The 19,837-nt window shown below is 47.2% G+C and overlaps 1 protein-coding gene across 1 annotated transcript in view; it reads right to left on the reverse strand.

Annotated features, from left to right (window-relative positions):
• Positions 1 to 19,837, reverse strand: part of LOC135221239 (uncharacterized) — a 217,346-nt gene that overhangs the window by 183,368 nt on the left and 14,141 nt on the right. Inside the window, exons 2-3 of the mRNA XM_064259055.1 lie at positions 5,798 to 6,126; positions 3,494 to 3,731 (exon numbers count right to left, since the gene is read on the reverse strand). Of these exons, the coding sequence (XP_064115125.1) occupies positions 3,494 to 3,731; positions 5,798 to 6,126 (567 nt within the window). The remainder of the gene's footprint in view (positions 1 to 3,493; positions 3,732 to 5,797; positions 6,127 to 19,837) is intronic.

Below are 19,837 nucleotides of genomic sequence, written 5' to 3' on the forward strand. Positions count from 1 at the left end.
TATCTTTTCTACAAAAAGATTTAGCCTCTCACATCCAGGACCGGGCGCCAACCTGACGACTGCTTCGGAAACTAGGAAATTCCTGTTGTAGAAGCCCGGTGACTCTAGGTCCCAAGACTTGTTTCCACCGCTCTTTTTTCGACCAATCTGGTCTAAGAGATCGAAAAGAAAAACACTTTTCTTCTCTCCCTGATAGGATGGAGAGAGGTCTCCTGGAGTTGAAGTCAATAGGAGGAGGATGAAGAAAGGGGATCTTGTACCCCCGTTCTATTATCTTGAGGGGTCCAAGGATCCGCTCCTCTCTGCCTCCCAAAGACTCCCGCAAAGAATTCCAGTCTGGCCCCCTGACTGGTGTCTGAAGGACAAGATCTTCATTTGCTGTTTTTCGGTTTGAATGAAAGCTCTTCCTCTCGAAAAAACCTCTCCCTCGAGGAGCGGGCTGCGAGGGGGTGCCCCGGGGGGGCGCGAAGGGTTTTGACTTTCTTCGGGGTTTGCTGATGTTGAAGTGGAAGGAAACCGCTGGACGTCTTGAAGACTGAACCAAGAGGTCCTGGGTCGCCTTTTCTTGCAAACTCTGTGCAAGATCCTTTACCATGCCTGGGGGAAGAGATGGTCCGAAAGAGGCGCAAAGAGCAATTCCGCTTTCTGAGCGGGAGATACCGACTTAGCAAGTAAAATTGCACAGCAGTGCTCTTTTCTTCAGGAAGGCAGTTCCAAAATTCGAAACTAGCTCCTCCGAATACCCTCCCTGACGGCCTTGTCCATACATGACACACGCTGGACAGCTCCCCAGACTGAGAGAATCAGGACTTCTAGACTGAAGGTCCAAACTCCCAGACACCAGTCTAGGAAATTAACACATTAACGGTACGAAGAAGTCCCTTTCAAGTGGTGGCAGTCTCAACCGGGAGTCCAGGTCTTAGCTTAGACGCTAAGAGAGACCTCCTCTGGGCGTCACTAAACTGGAGAAGTCACCAACGCGGACCGAAGGGACCTTTATCCCCACATCCTCCTTGGTCTCATACCAAACTCCTCCTTTCCCGGCGAGTCTAGAGGGTGGATGGCGAAAGTGGTCTTGCCCTGATCCTTCCTTCTGGACATAAGTCTTGAAGTTTCTTAAACGCCCTCTGGTCGACAGCGACGTCTTCATTTCGACGAATTCAGGGGTCTTTACGGTCTTGGGAAGACGAAAGTTGTGAGGGAGGAGACCTAGGGGCTGTCGGCTGGACTTGTCCCCCGAATGCTGAACGTAAACAGCCTAACAAGAACCTTGTAGTCCGAGACAGCTGAGCTACCCGGGCTGTTCTTCTCTACGGAGCTCCCTGGACTACTAAGTTTCCCCTTCCTCCCTAAATGGAACTGGAGAACGCCTATCAGGAGAGGGAGTACCTCCCGTAGGCTCAATCCTGAATAAAGACTTCCGTTGGTTGGAAGTATCCGCTTACAGGTACGGAAGCGGCCGTACGGTTGATCTTTAGAGGCACGGACATCTTCCGAAAGAGGGCGTCCTTAGAAGCCACGTGAACTGTCTTAACATAAGCTCCCCTACGAAAGGAATCGCGAGCGTTCCTGACGAGCGGCGCCAAAAGCGTCCTGCTTAGACAAGCGAGCGTCCTGCTTTGCAGTCTCAAAAGCGTCCTGCTTCGCTCGAAAAGGCGTCCTGCTTCACACGGCGAGCGGTCCTGCGGGAGCGTCCTCAAATCGTCCTGTCTAAAACCAGAAGCGTCCTGCTTCGCGCACCGAGCGTCCTGCCGAGCGTCCTTAAAAGTCTTGAAGAGGAGCTCAAAAGTCGTCCTGTCTAGAAACGCCGAGCGTCCTGCCGAGCGTCCTCAACCGCTACTTGCCGAGAGCGTAAAGCGTCCTGCTTCGAACGCCGAGCGTCCTGACGAGCGTCTTCTCCTGAGAGAGTAAAAGGTCCTGCTAGGAGAACGAGAACGTTGACGATCCGGAGGCGGAGAGAGAGCGAGCGAGCTGAGAGAGAATGAGGCCGCTTCGTCCTCTTGACGGGCAGCCGAACGTCCTTCCTACGCTTAGCTCGACTGCTTGCTGGCAAGTCCTCTGAGCCATCACGACGTAATCTGGTCCCTGAAGGGACACAAGGATATCCTTCGTAGGTGACGAAGGAGCAAAAGAAGGGGCAGGACTGAGACTGCGAGAAGCGAGGGGCGAGGGGACGCCTCCTTCCTTCTAGCAGGTACAGATATCGCCTCTCAGGTGAAAACACGCCTGTGCGTGGAAACGAAACGTCCTCATCGGAAGAAAGCCTTCCTCTCTCTGAGGAAGGAAAGTCATAACGTCCTCTGACGAAAGAGGAGACATAGGACGTGAAGCGTCCCTCAAAGCGAAAAAGTCCTTTTCAACGGACGCGAGTCTCTCCGAGCGCTCCACCCCTTCGCGGGGGAGGGACGCTTCGGAGGACGAAAAGCAATTTTCTTTTCAGGATTACGCGCTCGTGCGCGCTCCTTGGCAGCCCCTGGGATTTAGCAACAAGGCCTGCCGAAGGGACGCCAGAATCGGGGGGTGGGGAGCCCCCGTAACCCTCCTTGGGCGGCTTTCGACATACCCACTCCTGAGTCCTGGGAGTCCCGATAGAGGTCTAGGCCTAGAGCATTATGGGGCCGATTCTGAACCCCGCCCCCTCCACAACACTAGGGGCACTAACACAAACTTTCACTGGCCGGTTTCTAGGGCCAAACTTTTAGATTCGAGAGCACGAATAGACTCTAAAGAATCAGAGAAAGGGGTGTTACCTTCTCCGACACAGCACTGGGGCCCGAAGGCACAACAAACGGATTAGGTTGGGCGAAATCTACTGGTGTTAAGAGGAGAGAAATGTTACTATCCTTACCTTTAGTTTAGAGCTGCCCTTGGAGAAGACCTCCTGACTCTATCGCGCTCCAATTTACGCCGATAGGTCCTCATACATCCTCCATTTATCATCATCCAAATCCTTACATTCATGCACCGATCATCAACCACGCAAACCTTGCCCCCTGCAATCCATACAAACTGTGTGAGGATCAACTGAAGGTTTAAGAAGCCTCACCTTACATTCTCTCCTACACACACTCTGAAACTTCCCGAACTTGATCCAGACATACTGAATCCAGAAAAGCCAATCCAAAATCAAAAACCATCCATCTATTACGCGTGCCAATCCAAACAATCCAGAAGTCGATACCAAAAGTCAATCCAGATAATATTAAGCGAGATATGAAAAATCCTAGACGGATGGTACTGTAAACAGATGTTTGCAGCACCGGCGACAGAAAAAATATGAATAGAAATGGGAATGGTTCCTGATATCCGCCCCGCCCAGCGGCGGGAAGGGAATGGGTACTACCACCTGAGCCGCCCCACTACGTGTATTTTTTTTGTGCGAATTTTGAAATTCTGTCGGACGTCAGAAATACAGCTATATATATATCTGCAGGTAAGTTTCATGAACAAAAAGAACATTTTAACAGCAACAAAATAATCCACCTGAACATACCTAAATTTGGACATAATTCACAGGGTGGCTGGTCAACACTAGCTTTACAGGCATCGCAAAACCAAGGTTCTGTTGAACTTGAAGAAACTGTGCTTGACACAGACACCGAGTCACTAATGCCATAGCAGCCTTCATGAACAGATACACTACAACCATCACAAGTCACAATTTCATTCAGGTCATCTGAATGGTCACCAAGGCACACAGAGCATACCAGAATTCTAGGACGCTCTATCCCCTGAAACATCATAAACACTGCCAGTGAACACAACTACTGATGCTTGACAATCTTTAAGCAATAACCTATAGAACACATTTAAAATGTTTAAGAAAACTTTAAAATCCTACAAAAATATGTCAGACTATGAAATATCATTAACCAACACATCCTAGATGTTTTTACATTGTTTGAGAAGTTCAAGGTATGATTAACCTTAAAAGCCTCGGAGCATAATACAGTTTCTAACATGGTAGCAGGTTAGTTTAAAATGAGGACATGCTATACTATGATTAAAATAAAGAATATTCTTCAAGGATTTTTCTGTATAAATTATAAGTCTACCAAAACAAAGATAATCAATTGTTTTTATAATTCATGATTCCCTGGGAATTACCTGTTTTTCAAAGACACAAAATTTTATGTGATCTTCATGCACCAAAAATTCAATTTCTTATTCTACTAAGATTCAAGGCTTGAAAAAGGGCTAATCTTCAAAAGTTAGATTTTCATCATTTGCCATGGAGGCCATTGCTAAGGATGCCTCTGCCACCTTAATGCCTCACTAAACCCACTGGACTGCTATGATATGGAAATGTGTGAACAGTCACTTGATGTTATTACAATCTCACGGGTTAACCTGACCTTTTCTGGTTACTCATCTTCTGTGATATTGCCATGGAGCTAAGATTGAAGATTGACAACACACTTCAGCGTGGAGAACAAATTTCCACACAGGTTTTAAAAGGTGATACGCAAGTTTATTTAACTTAACAATTTGATCCATCCACTACTTGACACCATTTTGATAGAGAAATGTGTACCATAATCTGATTCTTAAAAGTCTCTTGGCTGAGACATGTCCACCTTCTGTCAAGGACTGCTCAGATGAAATCATCTATAACTGAAAATTTCAGCCATTGAACAGCTAAAACTACTATACGTAATTGTATGGTGCTAAATACATTAAAAAGTAAAATGCCTAAGTTACCTAGCATTAAAAAAAAAACTAAGAAATTATTTCTATTGCTCTCAAGCTTTACTTGTAAACAATTAGATAGTTTCTTAAAGGCAGCAAAATCCCTGATTGCAAGTAGAGTTTTCTCTCAACACCAAATGCCCCAAGTACTGAACTGTCAAGTGCTATCTACATTCCTGGTTTCCATATAAAAATAGAACTGAAATGCTGACTTTATCTAAAGGTGACAAAAGGTAAATATGTAAATAAGAGTGAGAAAAGTGAAATAAAAAGATACCAAAATTCTAACAGGCTAGGTTATATGTGCCTCCAAACCTAAATAAAAAGTGACATATACATACTACAATGGGCATGACAAAAGATGTATGTAGTATTCTCCGTAATGATTCTTCTTTCCCACCATTATCCCTACATTACGGGGTCGGTTACCTGATGCACCTTCTCCACTGCCTTCTATCACAGGCATCATCCTCCACCAAAGCTCTTCTCTCCTCATCTCCCTTCACTTTGTCTAGCCAACTAATTCCCTGTCTCCCTCTAGATCTTCCTCTAACAGGTTCCTCCCAAGGCCTCTTCACTCCCCACTCGTCATCCATCCTTAACACATGCCCATACCATTTCAATCGTTACTCTCTTATCACCTCTGTATTCTTTACTAAGCATACCCCCTGTAATGACTGGCAAACCTTAAAATAAAAAAGTGATAATTAAAAAGATCAATCAAATCAACCACCTATCTAACTCTATTTTATTTCTGAGTTAGAAGGTAAGCTTCTGAAATTAAATCTGAATGCACATTGTATTGATATTTCCCTTTTAATGAAATTTCATACACATATATATCCATACAATTCACAGTAACAAATTATGACACCTATAGTGTGGGTACTATTCAAAATTAATATAGATACATACCACAATTTTTTTTTTTTTTATAATACATTAAAGTCACAGAATCTGTTTTATTATTACATGATAATAAATTTTTGTAGTAAAAAACCACTATAGTACAAATTATGTTATTACTATTTCACAAGTGTGCAATAATACATCAAATAGAATTCCCTCCTTTCTATTTACTTTATACCCTTGAGCAATAAACACTAACCTTTTCCATCTCCAGAGCCTGAGTTTTCCTAGCTCTTTCCAAGAGCTGTGAAACACTAAGATTTTTATCATTAACAGGGGGTAGTGCTACGTCTCCTTCACTTTCCTCTTCCTCATCCTCTTCCTCGTCATCTTCACCATCATCATCATCGTCATCGTTATCCATAGCATCAGGATCACTATTTATGGATATGTCATCATCATCATTGAGTTTGGCTTCATCAACATTAAAATCACTGTCATCTGAACTCTCACCTAAATCTAATTCTGCAAGATCAATGAGAGCTGCTTTTGATGGCTTAACTTTCCTCTTTCCTGGCTCTCGATCAACTGAAACAAAAAATGATATTGTCATGTTACAATAAAGTTTTATACATACTTACCACTGACAGATATATACTTAGCTATAGACTCCGTCGTCTCCGACAGGAAATTTCAAATTTCGCGGCACACGCTACAGGTAGGTCAGTGATCTACCGCCCTGCCCTGGTGGCAGGACTAGGAACCATCCCCGTTTTCTAATCAGAATTCTTCTCTTCCACCTGTCTCCTGCGGGGAGGTCTGGTGGGCCATTAATCGTATATATCTGTCAGGTAAGTATGTATAAAACTTTATTGTAACATGACAATATCATTTTTATACATTCAACTTCCCTGCCAGATATATACTTAGCTGATTAGCACCCATTGGTGGTGGGTAAGAGACAGCTAACTACTGAAATAGACAGGTAAACAACATATGTTGTAGGTTTATAAACCTTGGTTCCTACCTTATTAGGCTGAAGACTTCGCGGCTACTGCCTTGGAGTCTGCTTAGCCTCAAGAGCCTCAGCGAGATATGAATCTATGGCCCCTAAGAGTTCTTGTGGGTCTGCCAATGGGGTGGTCTTATCCACTTACTCGGCAGAGCCTAAAGGCCTTTGTCATTGGGTGCTATTCCATAACATGACAATACACCTTGTTCAAGGAGCACAAAACCGATCCCGATCACCTGATCCTAACATCCATGTTAGTTTCTAAGATTGTAAGGAGTTATCCCCGAACTCCTTACAAACAACCAAAAAACTCGAAACATAATTACACTTTCATTACAAAATATACAAAAAAAATTTTGTACTCCCCTACTAGTCATACATACCCCTGATCCCCTACCAGCAATGACACTCTGCTGTCCCGTGCGACAGTAGTGAGCTTGCTAATAGAAAACCAAGCACATATCGACAAGATTTGGGGTTATGTACGCTAAAAACACAAAATAAGGATCAGTCTTTGCTCCAAGACCCGCAGTACTGTATCTGCTGATACAAAAGGACCTAGCGAGAAGCACTTCTCATAGGTCACTCTCACATCCTTCAGATAATGAGATGCAAACACTGAATTGCACCTCCAATATGTAGTCTCAATGATATTCTTTAGAGACATATTCTTTTGGAACGCCAAAGACGTTGCTACTGCCCTCACTTCATGAGTCTTGACCTTTAGAAGACTGAAGGATTCCTCCGAGCAGTTCTTGTGAGCGTCCGTAATAACGCTTCTCACAAAGAAAGCCAAGGCGTTCTTGGACATGAGTCTTTGGGGTTTCTTCACCGCACACCAAAGACCTTGTTGACAAGCTCCCATCTGTCTCTTCCTCTCTAAATAGTATTTAAGAGCTCTCACTGGACAGAGAGATCTCTCTATCTCTCTGCCTACCAGGTTCGATAGGCCTTTTACCTCAAAACTTCTGGGCCAAGGTTTTGATGGGTTTTCGTTCTTTGCCAGAAACATTGTCTGGAAAGAACAGATAGCAGCATCTCCTTTGAACCCCACCGTGGAATCCAGAGCGTGTAATTCTCTCGTCCTCTTGGCTGTAGCGAGAGCCACCAGGAACAAGCATTTCCTAGTGACGTCGCGGAAGGACGCCAGATGTAAAGGCTCGAATTTATCCGATGAAAGGAATTTCAGGACCACGTCTAGATTCCAACTAGGTGTGTTTCTAGGAGTAGCTGCTTTCGAAGTCTCAAAAGATCTAATTAGATCGTGTAGATCTTTGTCATTAGCAATGTCCAGGCCTCGATTCCTGAATACTGAAGACAGCATGCTTCGGTATCCTTTATTGTCGAGACAGATAGGTGTGATTCCTCTCTCAGAAAGAGGAGAAATCGGCAATATTCATATAGAGGTACTGGAGGAGGACAGCTTCTGACCCTTACACCACCTCCTAAAGACTTCCCACTTCGACTGGTATACTCTTCTCGTCGAAGCTCTGCGGGCTCTAGCGATAGAGCCCGCAGCCTTGCGAGAAAAGCCTCTCGCTCTGACAAGTCTTTCGATAGTCGAAAGGCAGTCAGAGCGAGACCTGGGAGGTTGTGATGAAACCTCTCGAAGTGGGGTTGTCTGAGTAGATCGTGTCTGTTTGGAAGCGATCTGGGGAAGTCCACTATCCACTCCAGTACCTCCGTGAACCATTCCTGGGCTGGCCAAAATGGGGCTATGAGTGTCAACTTCGTGCTCTTCGAAGCTACGAACTTCCTGAGCACTTCCCCCAGGATTTTGAACGGGGGAAAGGCGTATGCGTCCACACCCGACCAATCCATGAGAAACGCGTCTATGGCGAAGGCTCTCGGATCTTCCACTAGAGAGCAAAAGATCTCTATTCTTTTGGAGAGGAACGTCGCAAACAGGTCTATGTGAGGTCTCCCCCACAGGACCAAAGACTTCGACACACTTCTTCGTGAAGAGTCCATTCTGTGGGAAGGACCTGATTCCTCCTGCTCAGTCTGTCCGCTCTCACATTCTTGATCCCTTGAACAAACCTTGTGAGGAGAGTTATGCCTCTTTCTTCCGTCCAGGTTAACAGGTGTCTTGTCAACTGATAGAGGGAGAAAGAGTGCGTGCCTCCTTGTTTGCGTATGTAAGCCAGAGCCGTGGTGTTGTCCGAGTTTATCTGTATCACCCCGTCTCTGACTATCTCTTCGAAGAACTTTAAGGCTAGGGTGTATGGCCACTAGTTCCTTGCAATTAATGTGCCAGGACACCTGTTCCTTTGTCCAGGTGCCTGACACCTCCCTTGCTCCTAGCGTCGCTCCCCACATCCCGACTCCGAAGCGTCGGTAAATAACACTTGGTCTGGGTTCTGCAGAGCAGCGATACGCCTTCGTTCTTTTGAAGCGGAGGGATCCACCACTTCAGATGATCTTTTACTTCTTGTGGAAGTTGGAAGATGTCCGAGAGTTGACCCGTCTCCAACTCCACACCTCTTTGAGGAAAAACTGAAGAGGGCGAAGGTGAAGTCTCCCTAGCGAGAAGAACTTTTCCAATGAGGGGACAGGGTCCCTAAAAGGCTCAGGAAATCCCTCGCTGAGCTGTTCTTTCTCTCTAAGAAGCTCGAGATTCTCGACAAACCTCGAGCGATTCTTTCTCTCGAAGGATATACCCGAAAAAAACCCCGAGAATCCATCTGAATCCCCAGATAGACCAAGTTCTGGCTGGGGATCAGTTGTGACTTCTCGAGGTTGACGAGCAACCCTAGCGAATCTGTCATGTTCCTTGTTACTTCTAAGTCCTCCAAGCACTGACTCTTCGACTTGGCCATCTGATCAGCCAGTCGTCCAAGTAGAGGGAGATGTTTATACCCCTCTAGGTGAAGCCATCTTGCTACATTCGCCATCAGGTTGGTGAATACTTGCGGGCTGTAGACAGTCCGAAGCACAGAGCCCTGAACTGAAAGATCTTGTCTCCTATCACAAAGCGAAGATATTTCTTTGACAAATGGTGAATGGGAACGTGGAAATAGGCGTCTTGCAGGTCCAGAGAGACATCCAATCTCCATGGACGCAAGCGCCGACATTACAGAGGCGGACGTTTCCATGCGAAACTTCTTTTTGTCGTACGAAGCGATTCAGAGCGCTTACGTCCAGAACTGGCCTCCACCCCCCCGATGCCTTTGGTACTAGAAAAAGCGATTGTAAAATCCTGGGGAGTGTGGATCCTGCACAAGTTCGATGGCCTCTTTTTCCCACATTTGCTCCACCATTTGAAGGAGAGTCTTTCTCATTAACGGGTCTCTGTACCTCGCTGACAGTTCCCGAGGCGTAGATGTTAGGGGCGGGCTGTCGTCGAAGGGGATTACATATCCCTTCTTGAGGACCGACACTGACCAAGGGTCGGCTACCCTTTTTGTTTTTGCCCATACTCCTGCAAAGTTCAGGAGTCTGGCGCCCACTGGTGCTTGGAGGCAACAAGTCACTTTGATTTCTTGAAGGGCCTAAATGAAGACCTTCCTCTCTTTTCCGAGCTCTTCTTTCTGGCAGGGGGACGAGCCGCTGCACCTCCACGAAAGGGCTGCTGAGGAGGACGAGATTCCTTCTTAACCGTCGACACTACCGGGCGTCCTTTCTTGGACGTTTGCGTTAGTAGGTCTTGTGTCGCCTTCTCAGTTAGCGAGCGAGATATATCCTTCACTAACTGAGAAGGAAACAGCTGATCTGATAGAGGGGCGAACAGTAAGGCAGTCCTCTGGCTCGGAGAAACCCCTTTCGATAATAGGGATCCATACACTGATCTCTTTTTCAGGAGACCAGCACCAAAAAGGGAAGCCACTTCACCCGAACCGTCCTGTACTGCCTTGTCCATGCAGGACAGGACGCTATGGAGAATTTCTGGGTTTTTCAGAAACTCCGGATCCTTAGATTTGTTGGCCAGAACTCCGAGTGACCAATCCAGAAAATTGAACACCTCTAAAGTGACAAAAATGATATTGTCATGTTACAATAAAGTTTTATACATACTTACCTGACAGATATATACTTAGCTATAGACTCCGTCGTCTCCGACAGAATTTCAAATTTCGCGGCACGGCACAAAACGCTACAGGTAGGTCAGGTGATCTACCGCCCTGCCCTGGGTGGCAGGACTAGGAACCATCCCCGTTTTCTAATCAGAATTCTTCTCTTCCACCTGTCTCCTGCGGGGAGGCTGGGTGGGCTATTAATCGTATATATCTGTCAGGTAAGTATGTATAAAACTTATTATTGTAACATGACAAATATCATTTTTAATTACATTCAAACTTCCCTGCCAGATATATACTTAGCTGATTAGCACCCATTGGTGGTGGGTAAGAGACAGCTAACTACTGAAATAGACAGGTAAACAACATATGTTGTAGGTATTTATAAACCTTGGTTCCTACCTTATTAGGCTGAAGACTTCGCGGCTACTGCCTTGGAGTCTGCTTAGCCTCAAGAGCCTCAGCGAGATAATGATCTATGGCTAAGAGTTCTTGTGGGTCTGCCAATGGGGTCTTATCCACTTACTCGGCAGAGCCTAAAGGCCTTTGTCATTGGGTGCTATTCCACTAACATGACAATACACCTTGTCAAGGAGCACAAAACCAAGATCCGATCACCTGATCCTAACATCCATGTTAGTTCTAAGATTGTAAGGAGTTATCCCCGAACTCCTACAAACAACCAAAAACTCGAAAACATAATTACACTTTCATTATTACAAAATATACAAAAAAAATTTTGTACTCCCCTACTAGTCATACATACCCTTGATCCCCTACCAGCAATGACACTCTGCTCCCAGTGCGACAGTAGTGAGCTTGCTACTAGAAAACCAAGCACCATATCTGACAAGAGGGTTTATGTTACGATAAAAACACAAAATTAAGGATCAGTCTTTGCTCCAAGACCCATACTGTATCTGCTGATACAAAAGGACCTAGCGAGAAGCACTTCTCATAGGTCACTCTCACGTCCTTCAGATAATGAGATGCAAACACTGAATTGCACTCCAATATGTAGTCTCAATGATATTCTTCAGAGACATATTCTTTTGAACGCCAAAGACGTTGCTACTGCTCTTACTTCATGCGTCTTGACCTTTAGAAGACCGAAGGATTCCTCCGAGCAGTTCTTGTGAGCGTCCGTAATAAACGCTTCTCACAAAGAAAGCCAAGGCGTTCTTGGACATGAGTCGTTTGGGGTTCTTCACTGCACACCAAAGACCTTGTTGACAAGCTCCCATCTGTCTCTTCCTCTCTAAATAGTATTTAAGAGCTCTCACTGGACAGAGAGATCTCTCTATCTCTCTGCCTACCAGGTTTAGATAGGCCTTTTACCTCAAAACTTCTGGGCCAAGGCTTTGATGGGTTTTCGTTCTTTGCCAGAAACATTGTCTGGAAAAGAACAGATAGCAGCATCTCCTTTGAACCCACCGTGGAATCCAGAGCGTGTAATTCGCTCGTCCTCTTGGCTGTAGCGAGAGCCACCAGGAACAAGCATTTCCTAGTGACGTCGCGGAAGGACGCGAGATGTAAAGGTTCGAATTTATCCGATGAGAGGAATTTCAGGACCACGTCTAGATTCCAACTAGGTGTTCTAGGAGTAGCTGCTTTCGAAGTCTCAAAAGATCTAATTAGATCGTGTAGATCTTTGTCGTTAGCAATGTCCAGGCCTCGATTCCTGAATACTGAAGACAGCATGCTTCGTTATCCTTTTATTGTCGAGACAGATAGGTGTGATTCCTCTCTCAGAAAGAGGAGGAAATCGGCAATATTCACTATAGAGGTACTGGAGGAGGACAGCTTCTGACCCTTACACACCTCCTAAAGACTTCCCACTTCGACTGGTATACTCTTCTCGTCGAAGCTCTGCGGGCTCTAGCGATAGAGCCCGCAGCTTGCGAGAAAAGCCTCTCGCTCTGACAAGTCTTTCGATAGTCGGAAAGGCAGTCAGAGCGAGACCTGGGAGGTTGTGATGAAACCTCTCGAAGTGGGGTTGTCTGAGTAGATCGTGTCTGTTGGAAGCGATCTGGGAAGTCCACTATCCACTCCAGTACCTCCGTGAACCATTCCTGGGCTGGCCAAAATGGGGCTATGAGTATCAACTTCGTGCTCTTCGAAGCTACGAACTTCCTGAGCACTTCCCCCAGGATTTGAACGGGGGAAAGGCGTAAGCGTAACCACCCACCCGACCAATCCATGGAGAAAGCGCGTCTATTGCGAAGGCTCTCGGATCTTACTACTAGAGAGCAAAAGGTCTCTATTCTTTTGGAGAGGAACGTCGCAAACAGGTCTATGTGAGGTCTCCCCCCCACAGGGACCAAAGACTTCGACCACACTTCTTCGTGAAGAGTCCATTCTGTGGGAAGGACCTGGTTTCTCCTGCTCAGTCTGTCCGCTCTCACATTCTTGATCCCTTGAACAAACCTTGTGATGAGGCGAGTTATGCCTCTTTCTTCCGTCCAGGTTAACAGGTGTCTTGTCAACTGATAGAGGGAGAAAGAGTGCGTGCCTCCTTGCTTGCGTATGTAAGCCAGAGCCGTGGTGTTGTCTGAGTTTATCTGTATCACCCCGTCTCTGACTATCTGTTCGAAGAACTTTAAGGCTAGGTGTATGGCCACAAGTTCCTTGCAATTGATGTGCCAGGGACACCTGTTACCTTTGTCAGGTGCCTGACACTCCCTTGCTCCCAGCGTCGCTCCCCCATCCCGACTCCGAAGCGTCGGTAAACAACACTTGGTCTGGGTTCTGCAGGGCAAGCGATACGCCTTCGTTCTTTGAAGCTGAGGGATCCACCACTTCATATGATCTTTTACCTCTTGTGGAAGTTGGAAGACGTCCGAGAGTTGACCCGTCTTTTCCAACTCCACACCTCTTTGAGGAAAAACTGAAGAGGGCGGAGGTGAAGTCTCCCTAGCGAGAAGAACTTTTCCAATGAGGGGGACAGGGTCCCTAGAAGGCTCAGGTAATCCCTCGCTGAGATGTTCTTTCTTTCTAGGACGCTCGCGATTTTAGACGCACCTCAAGAGATTCTTTCTCGCGCAGGTTGTACCCGAAAACCCCGAGAATCCATCTGAATCCCCAGATAGACCAAGTTCTGGCTGGGATCAGTTGTGACTTCTCGAGGTTGACGAGCAACCCTAGCGAATCTATCATGTTCCTTGTTACTTCTAAGTCCTCCAAGCACTGACTCTTCGACTTGGCCCTGATCAGCCAGTCGTCCAAGTAGAGGGAGATGTTTATCCCTCTAGGTGAAGCCATCTTGCTACATTCGCCATCAGGTTGGTGAATACTTGTGGGGCTGTAGACAGTCCGAAGCACAGAGCCCTGAACTGAAAGATCTTGTCTCCTATCACAAAGCGAAGATATTTCTTTGACAAATGGTGAATGGGAACGTGAAATAGGCGTCTTGCAGGTCAGAGAGACCATCCAATCTCCTGGGCGAAGCGCGACATTACAGAGGCGGACGTTTCCATACGAAACTTCTTTTTCTGTACGAAGCGATTCAGAGCGCTTACGTCCAGAACTGGCCTCCACCCCCCCGATGCCTTTGGTACTAGAAAAAGGCGATTGTAAAATCCCGGGGAGTGTGGATCCTGCACAAGTTCGATGGCCTCTTTTTCCCACATTTGCTCCACCATTTGAAGGAGAGTCTTTCGCATTAACGGGGTCTCTGTACCTCGCTGACAGTTCCCGAGGCGTAGATGTTAGGGCGGGCTGTCGTCGAAGGGGATTACATATCCCTTCTTCAGGACCGACACTGACCAAAGGTCGGCTCCCCTTTGTGCCCATACTCTGCAAAGTTCAGGAGTCTGGCGCCCCCCAACTGGTGCTTGGAGGAGCAACAAGTCACTTAGAATTTCTTGAAGGGTCTAAATGAAGACCTTCCTCTCTTTTCAGAGCTCTTCTTTCTGGCAGGGGGACGAGCCGCTGCACCTCACGAAAGGGCTGCTGAGTAGGACGAGATTCCTTCTTAACCGTCGCCACTACCGGTCGTCCTTTCTTGGACGTTTGCGTAAGTAGGTCTTGTGTCGCCTTCTCAGTTAGTGAGCGAGATATATCCTTGACTAACTGAGAAGGAAACAGATGATCTGATAGAGGGCGAAACAGTAAGGCAGTCCTCTGGCTCGGAGAAACTCCTTTCGATTAAAAGGGAACCATACACTGATCTCTTTTTCAGGAGACCAGCACCAAAAAGTGAAGCCACTTCACCCGAACCGTCCTGTACTGCCTTGTCCATGCAGGACAGGACGCTATGGAGAATTTCTGGGTTCTTCAGAAAACTCCGGATCCTTAGATTTGTTGGCCAGAACTCCGAGTGACCAATCCAGAAAGTTGAACACTCTAAAGTGACAAAAAGTCCCTTTAGAAAGTGGTTCAACTCTGAAGTGCTCCACGTCGCTCTGACCGATCCTAAGGAGTGACGTCTAGAGGCTCCACTAAATTGGCAAAGTCGGCATCTGCAGAGGCAGGTAGGGAAAGACCCATAGTCTCTCCTGTCCCATACCAAATACCTCTCTTCCCGTGCAATCTGGAAGGAGGCATGCAGGAATACCGTCTTTCCTAACTCCTTCTTCTTGTCCATCCAAGAATCTAAAGAATGTAGCGCCTTCTTCATTGATATCGCAGGCTTCATTTTCAAGAAGTGCCGACGATTTAGCCGTAGCTGAGCTCGAAAAGAGCGAACGAGGAGAAGAAGGAGCCGCAGGACTAAGAGAATCTCCAAACTCTTGTAGTAGTAATGAGGCCAAGACTTTGTAACTAGAAAGTCCCTCATTAGCAGGAGGTCGTCGTCAGACAACTCGTCTAACCCTCGATCAGACGAAGGAGAAAGTTCACGTTTGAGGGAGAGTCCTTCCAAGACCTCCTATGTTCTGAAGGAGAGGAGCTCCTATTTGGCGAAGAGTCATAACCTCCAGGAACGAGTCCCCGACTCTTGACTCCTGGCTCTTGACTCTTGCCTCCTGACCTCCTGCCCTCCTGGCTCCTGAACTCCTGCCTCCTGACTCCTGACTCCTGCCTCCTGACTCCGGACTCCTGCCTCCTGACTCCGGACTCCTGGCTCCTGGCTCCTGACTCCTGCATCCTGGCTCTGGCTCCTGCTCCTGCCTCTTGGCTCCTGCCTCCTGCCTCTTGCCTCCTGGCTCTTGCCTCCTGGCTCTTGCCTCTTGCCTGGATGCCTCCACACTCTTGGCTCTGGGGCTCTTGCCTCCTGGTTGACTCCTCATCATCCTGGCTTCTTGCTCCTGCCTCCTGGGTGACTCCTCACTCCTGGCCGGTGCCAGACGTCTGATTGTTTCATCCAGGTTCGTACCGGAAACCTCACCTCGGGTTAGGAGTATCGATCCTGGAGGTAGATACCTCCATACGTCTGGAGGATCTTTTAATAGGAAGGGAAGTGTCTTTCCTTCTAGGAGGCTCCTTTGACAGGACTCCTACAAACGGACGAAATCTGTTCCTGCATCGCCATCATGAACCTCTTAGTAGCCTCCTCTTTATCCTCTTCGGGAGGAGGGAAGGAGGAGGGGAGGAGTCCTAGCCTCCACCTCCTGCCTTCCTTCTCTACTGGTTGAAAGAATGGCTCTTCTTGCCTTCTTAACTTCCCGATGGAGACTCCTCAGGGAAGTTTTCAGGGCTCGAGTCAATAGTCGGCGCCCTCCAACTCCTCTTGAGAGGCCGAGATCGATCGGAATCTCTCCAATCACGTCTCGGTGATGAAGATCCCGACGACGAGAAAACACTTACTTAGGACGCTTTTACAATAGCGGTCCTTGGCAGTCTGGGGTGTCACAGAAACCGCCGAAGGACACCTGATCGGTGGGGATTCTCCACAACCTCCTTTCGGCTTTCGACACCTTCTCCTCTGGGCATGTGAGCTTGGAAGAGGTCTAGACCTAGGAGCGTGCTGAGCCGACCAGATGCCCCCTCCACTACACTGGGGACACTCATATCACTGTCCACTGACAAATCACTAGCCTTACCTTGTATGGCAGCCATTTTGTTTTCCATCACTTTGAAGGCTGCTTTTAGATCTGCAAGTTCTTTCGCTGGATCTACGGTTCTGCAATAGGAGAAGGGGCTGCAATGGAAGGAGAAGTAGCAATACTTACCCTTGGGGAAGATCCCAAGCTTGGAATTAGTTCAGATCTAGAACTACTTAAACTTCTATGAGAAGCCTTCCTCACTCTTTCTCTTTCTAACTTTTTTAAATAATTAGTTAGATTCTTCCATTCGTTCTCACTCAAGTTCTCACATTCTTTACAAGTATTAGTAAAAGAACATTCATACTCCCTGCACCTCTTGCATACCGTGTGAGGGTCTACCGAAGCTTTCGGCAACCTCACCTTACAGCCTACATTCACACAACGTCTCACAACCATACCAGAGTCAGACATATTTAAAGAAAAATCCAAAATCAAGTCCACAAACAGTCCACAAAAGCGTATGCCAATCCAACAATCCAGATACGTCACCAAAAGTCGGTCAAGAAGATCAATTGCCGGTGAAAAAAGAAAAACCAATCGAGAGGAACCAACACAATGTTGATGGTCCGGCGACAGAAGAATTCTGATTAGAAAACGGGGATGGTTCCTAGTCCTGCCACCCAGGGCAGGGCGGTAGATCACCTGACCTACCTGTAGCGTGTGCCGCGAAATTTGAAATTCTGTCGGAGACGACGGAGTCTATAGCTAAGTATATATCTGCAGGGAAGTTGAATGTATAAAAGGTCCCTTAGAAAGTGGTTCAATTCTGAAGTGCTCCACGTCGCTCTGACCGATCCTAAGGAGTGACGTCTAGAGGCCTCCACTAAATTGGAAAATTGGCAAAATCGGCATCTGCAGAGGCAGTAGGAAAGGTAAAGAAAGACCATAGTCTCTCCTGTCCCATACCAAATACCTCTCTTCCCGTGCAATCTGGAAGGAGGCATGCAGAATACCGTCTTTCCTAACTCCTTCTTCTTGTCCATCCAAGAATCTAAAGAATGGAGTGCCTTCTTCATTGATATCGCAGGCTCATTTTTAAAAAGGCCGACGATTTAGTCGTAGCTGAGCTCGAAAAGAGCGAACGAGGAGAAGGAGGAGCCGCAGGACTAAAAGAATCTCCAACTCTTGAAGTAGTAATGAGGCCAAGACTTTGATAACTAAAAGAAAGTCCTCATTAGCAGGAGGTTCGTCGTCAGACAACTCGTCTAACCCTCGATCAGACGAAGGAGAAAGTTCACGTTTGGAGGGAGAGTCCTTCCAAGACCTCCTATGTTCTGAAGGAGAGGAGCTCCTATTTGGAGAAGAGTCATAACCACCAGGAACGAGTCCCCGACTCTTGCCTCCTGGCTCTTGACTCTTGCCTCCTGACTCCTGCCTCCTGACTCCTGACTCCTGCCTCCTGACTCCTGACTCCTCCTCCTGACTCCTGACTCCTGCTACCTGACTCCGACTCCTTGCCTCCTTGACTCCGACTCCTGGCTCCTGCCTCCTGACTCCTGGCCTCCTGACTCCTGCCTCTTGGCTCCTGGCTCTTGCCTCTTGGCTCCTGCCTCCTGCCTCTTGCCTCCTGGCTCTTGCCTCCTGGCTCTTGCCTCTTGCCTGGATGCCTCTACACTCCTGGGCTCTGGGCTCCTGCCTCCTGGTTGACTCCTCACTCCTGGCTCTTGGCTCCCTGCCTCCTGGGTGACTCCCACTCCTGGCCGTGACCAGACGTCTGATTGTTTCATCCAGTTCGTACCGGAAACCTCACCTCGGGTAGGAGTATCGATCCTGGAGGTAGATACTCCATACGTCTGGAGGATCTTTTAATAGGAGGGAAGTGTCTTTCCTTCTAGGAGGCTCCTTTGACAGGACTCCTACAAACGACGAAATCTGTCCTGCATCGCCATCATGAACCTCTTTGTAGCCTCCTCTTTATCCTCTTCGGGAGGAGGGGAAGGAGGAGGGGAGGAGTCCATAGCCTCCACCTCCTGCCTCCTTCTCACTCTGGTTGAAAGAATGGCTCTTCTTGCCTTCTTCACTCCCGATGGAGACTCCTCAGAGAAGTTTTCAGGGCTCGAGTCAATATTCGGAGCCTTCCAACTCCTCTTGAGAGGCCGAGATCGGTCTGAATCTCTCCAATCACGTCTCGGTGATGAAGATCCCGACGACGAGAAACACTCACTTAGGACGCTTTTACAATAGCGGTCCTGGGCAGTCTGGGGTGTCACAGAAACTGCCGAAGGGACACCTGATCGGTGGGGATTCTCCACAACTCCTTTCGGCTTTCTACATTCCTTCTCCTCTGGGCATGTGAGCTTGGAAGAGGTCTAGACCTCCAAGGAGCGTTGCTGAGCCGACCAGATGCCCCCTCCACTACACTGGGGACACTCATATCACTGTCCACTGAAAAAACACTAGCCTTACCTTGTATGGCAGCCATTTTGTTTTCCATCAACTTGAAGGCTGCTTTTAGATCCGCAAGTTCTTTTGCTGGGTCTACAGGTTCTGCAATAGGAGAAGGGGCTGCAATGGAAGGAGAAGTAGCAATACTTACCCTTGGGGAAGATCCCAAGCTTGGAATTAGTTCAGATCTAGAACTACTTAAACTTCTATGAGAAGCCTTCCTCACTCTTTCTCTTTCTAACTTTTTTAAATAATTCGTTAGATTCTTCCATTCGTTCTCACTCAGTTCTCACATTCTTTACAAGTATTAGTAAAAGAACATTCATACTCCCTGCACCTCTTGCATACCGTGTGAGGGTCTACCGAAGCTTTCGGCAACCTCACCTTACAGCCTCATTCACACAACGTCTCACAACCATACCAGAGTCAGACATTATTAAAGAAAATTCCAAAATCAAGTCCACAAAACAGTCCACAAAAGCGTATGCCAATCCAACCAAATCCAGATACGTCACCAAAAGTCGGTCAAGAAGATCAATTGCCGGGTGGAAAAAAGAAAAACAATCGAGAGGAACCAACAACAATGTTGATGGTCCGGCGCACAGAAGAATTCTGATTAGAAAACGGGGATGGTTCCTAGTCCTGGCCACCCAGGGCAGGGCGGTAGATCACCTGACCTACCTGTAGCGTGTGCCGCGAAATTTTGAAATTCTGTCGGAGACGACGGAGTCTATAGCTAAGTATATATCTGGCAGGGAAGTTGAATGTATAAAATCACAAATTTCAAGTAATTTGTATTTTTCCTAGCTATACTTACCCCGAACTACTTTATTAGGAGAATCCTGGATGTCAATCTGGTACCGAACAGAAAAAACTGGTTATTCCCTCCTGATCCCCACCCA

The sequence above is a fragment of the Macrobrachium nipponense genome, chromosome 2 (genome assembly GCF_015104395.2).
Source record: "Macrobrachium nipponense isolate FS-2020 chromosome 2, ASM1510439v2, whole genome shotgun sequence".
NCBI lineage: Eukaryota > Metazoa > Arthropoda > Malacostraca > Decapoda > Palaemonidae > Macrobrachium > Macrobrachium nipponense.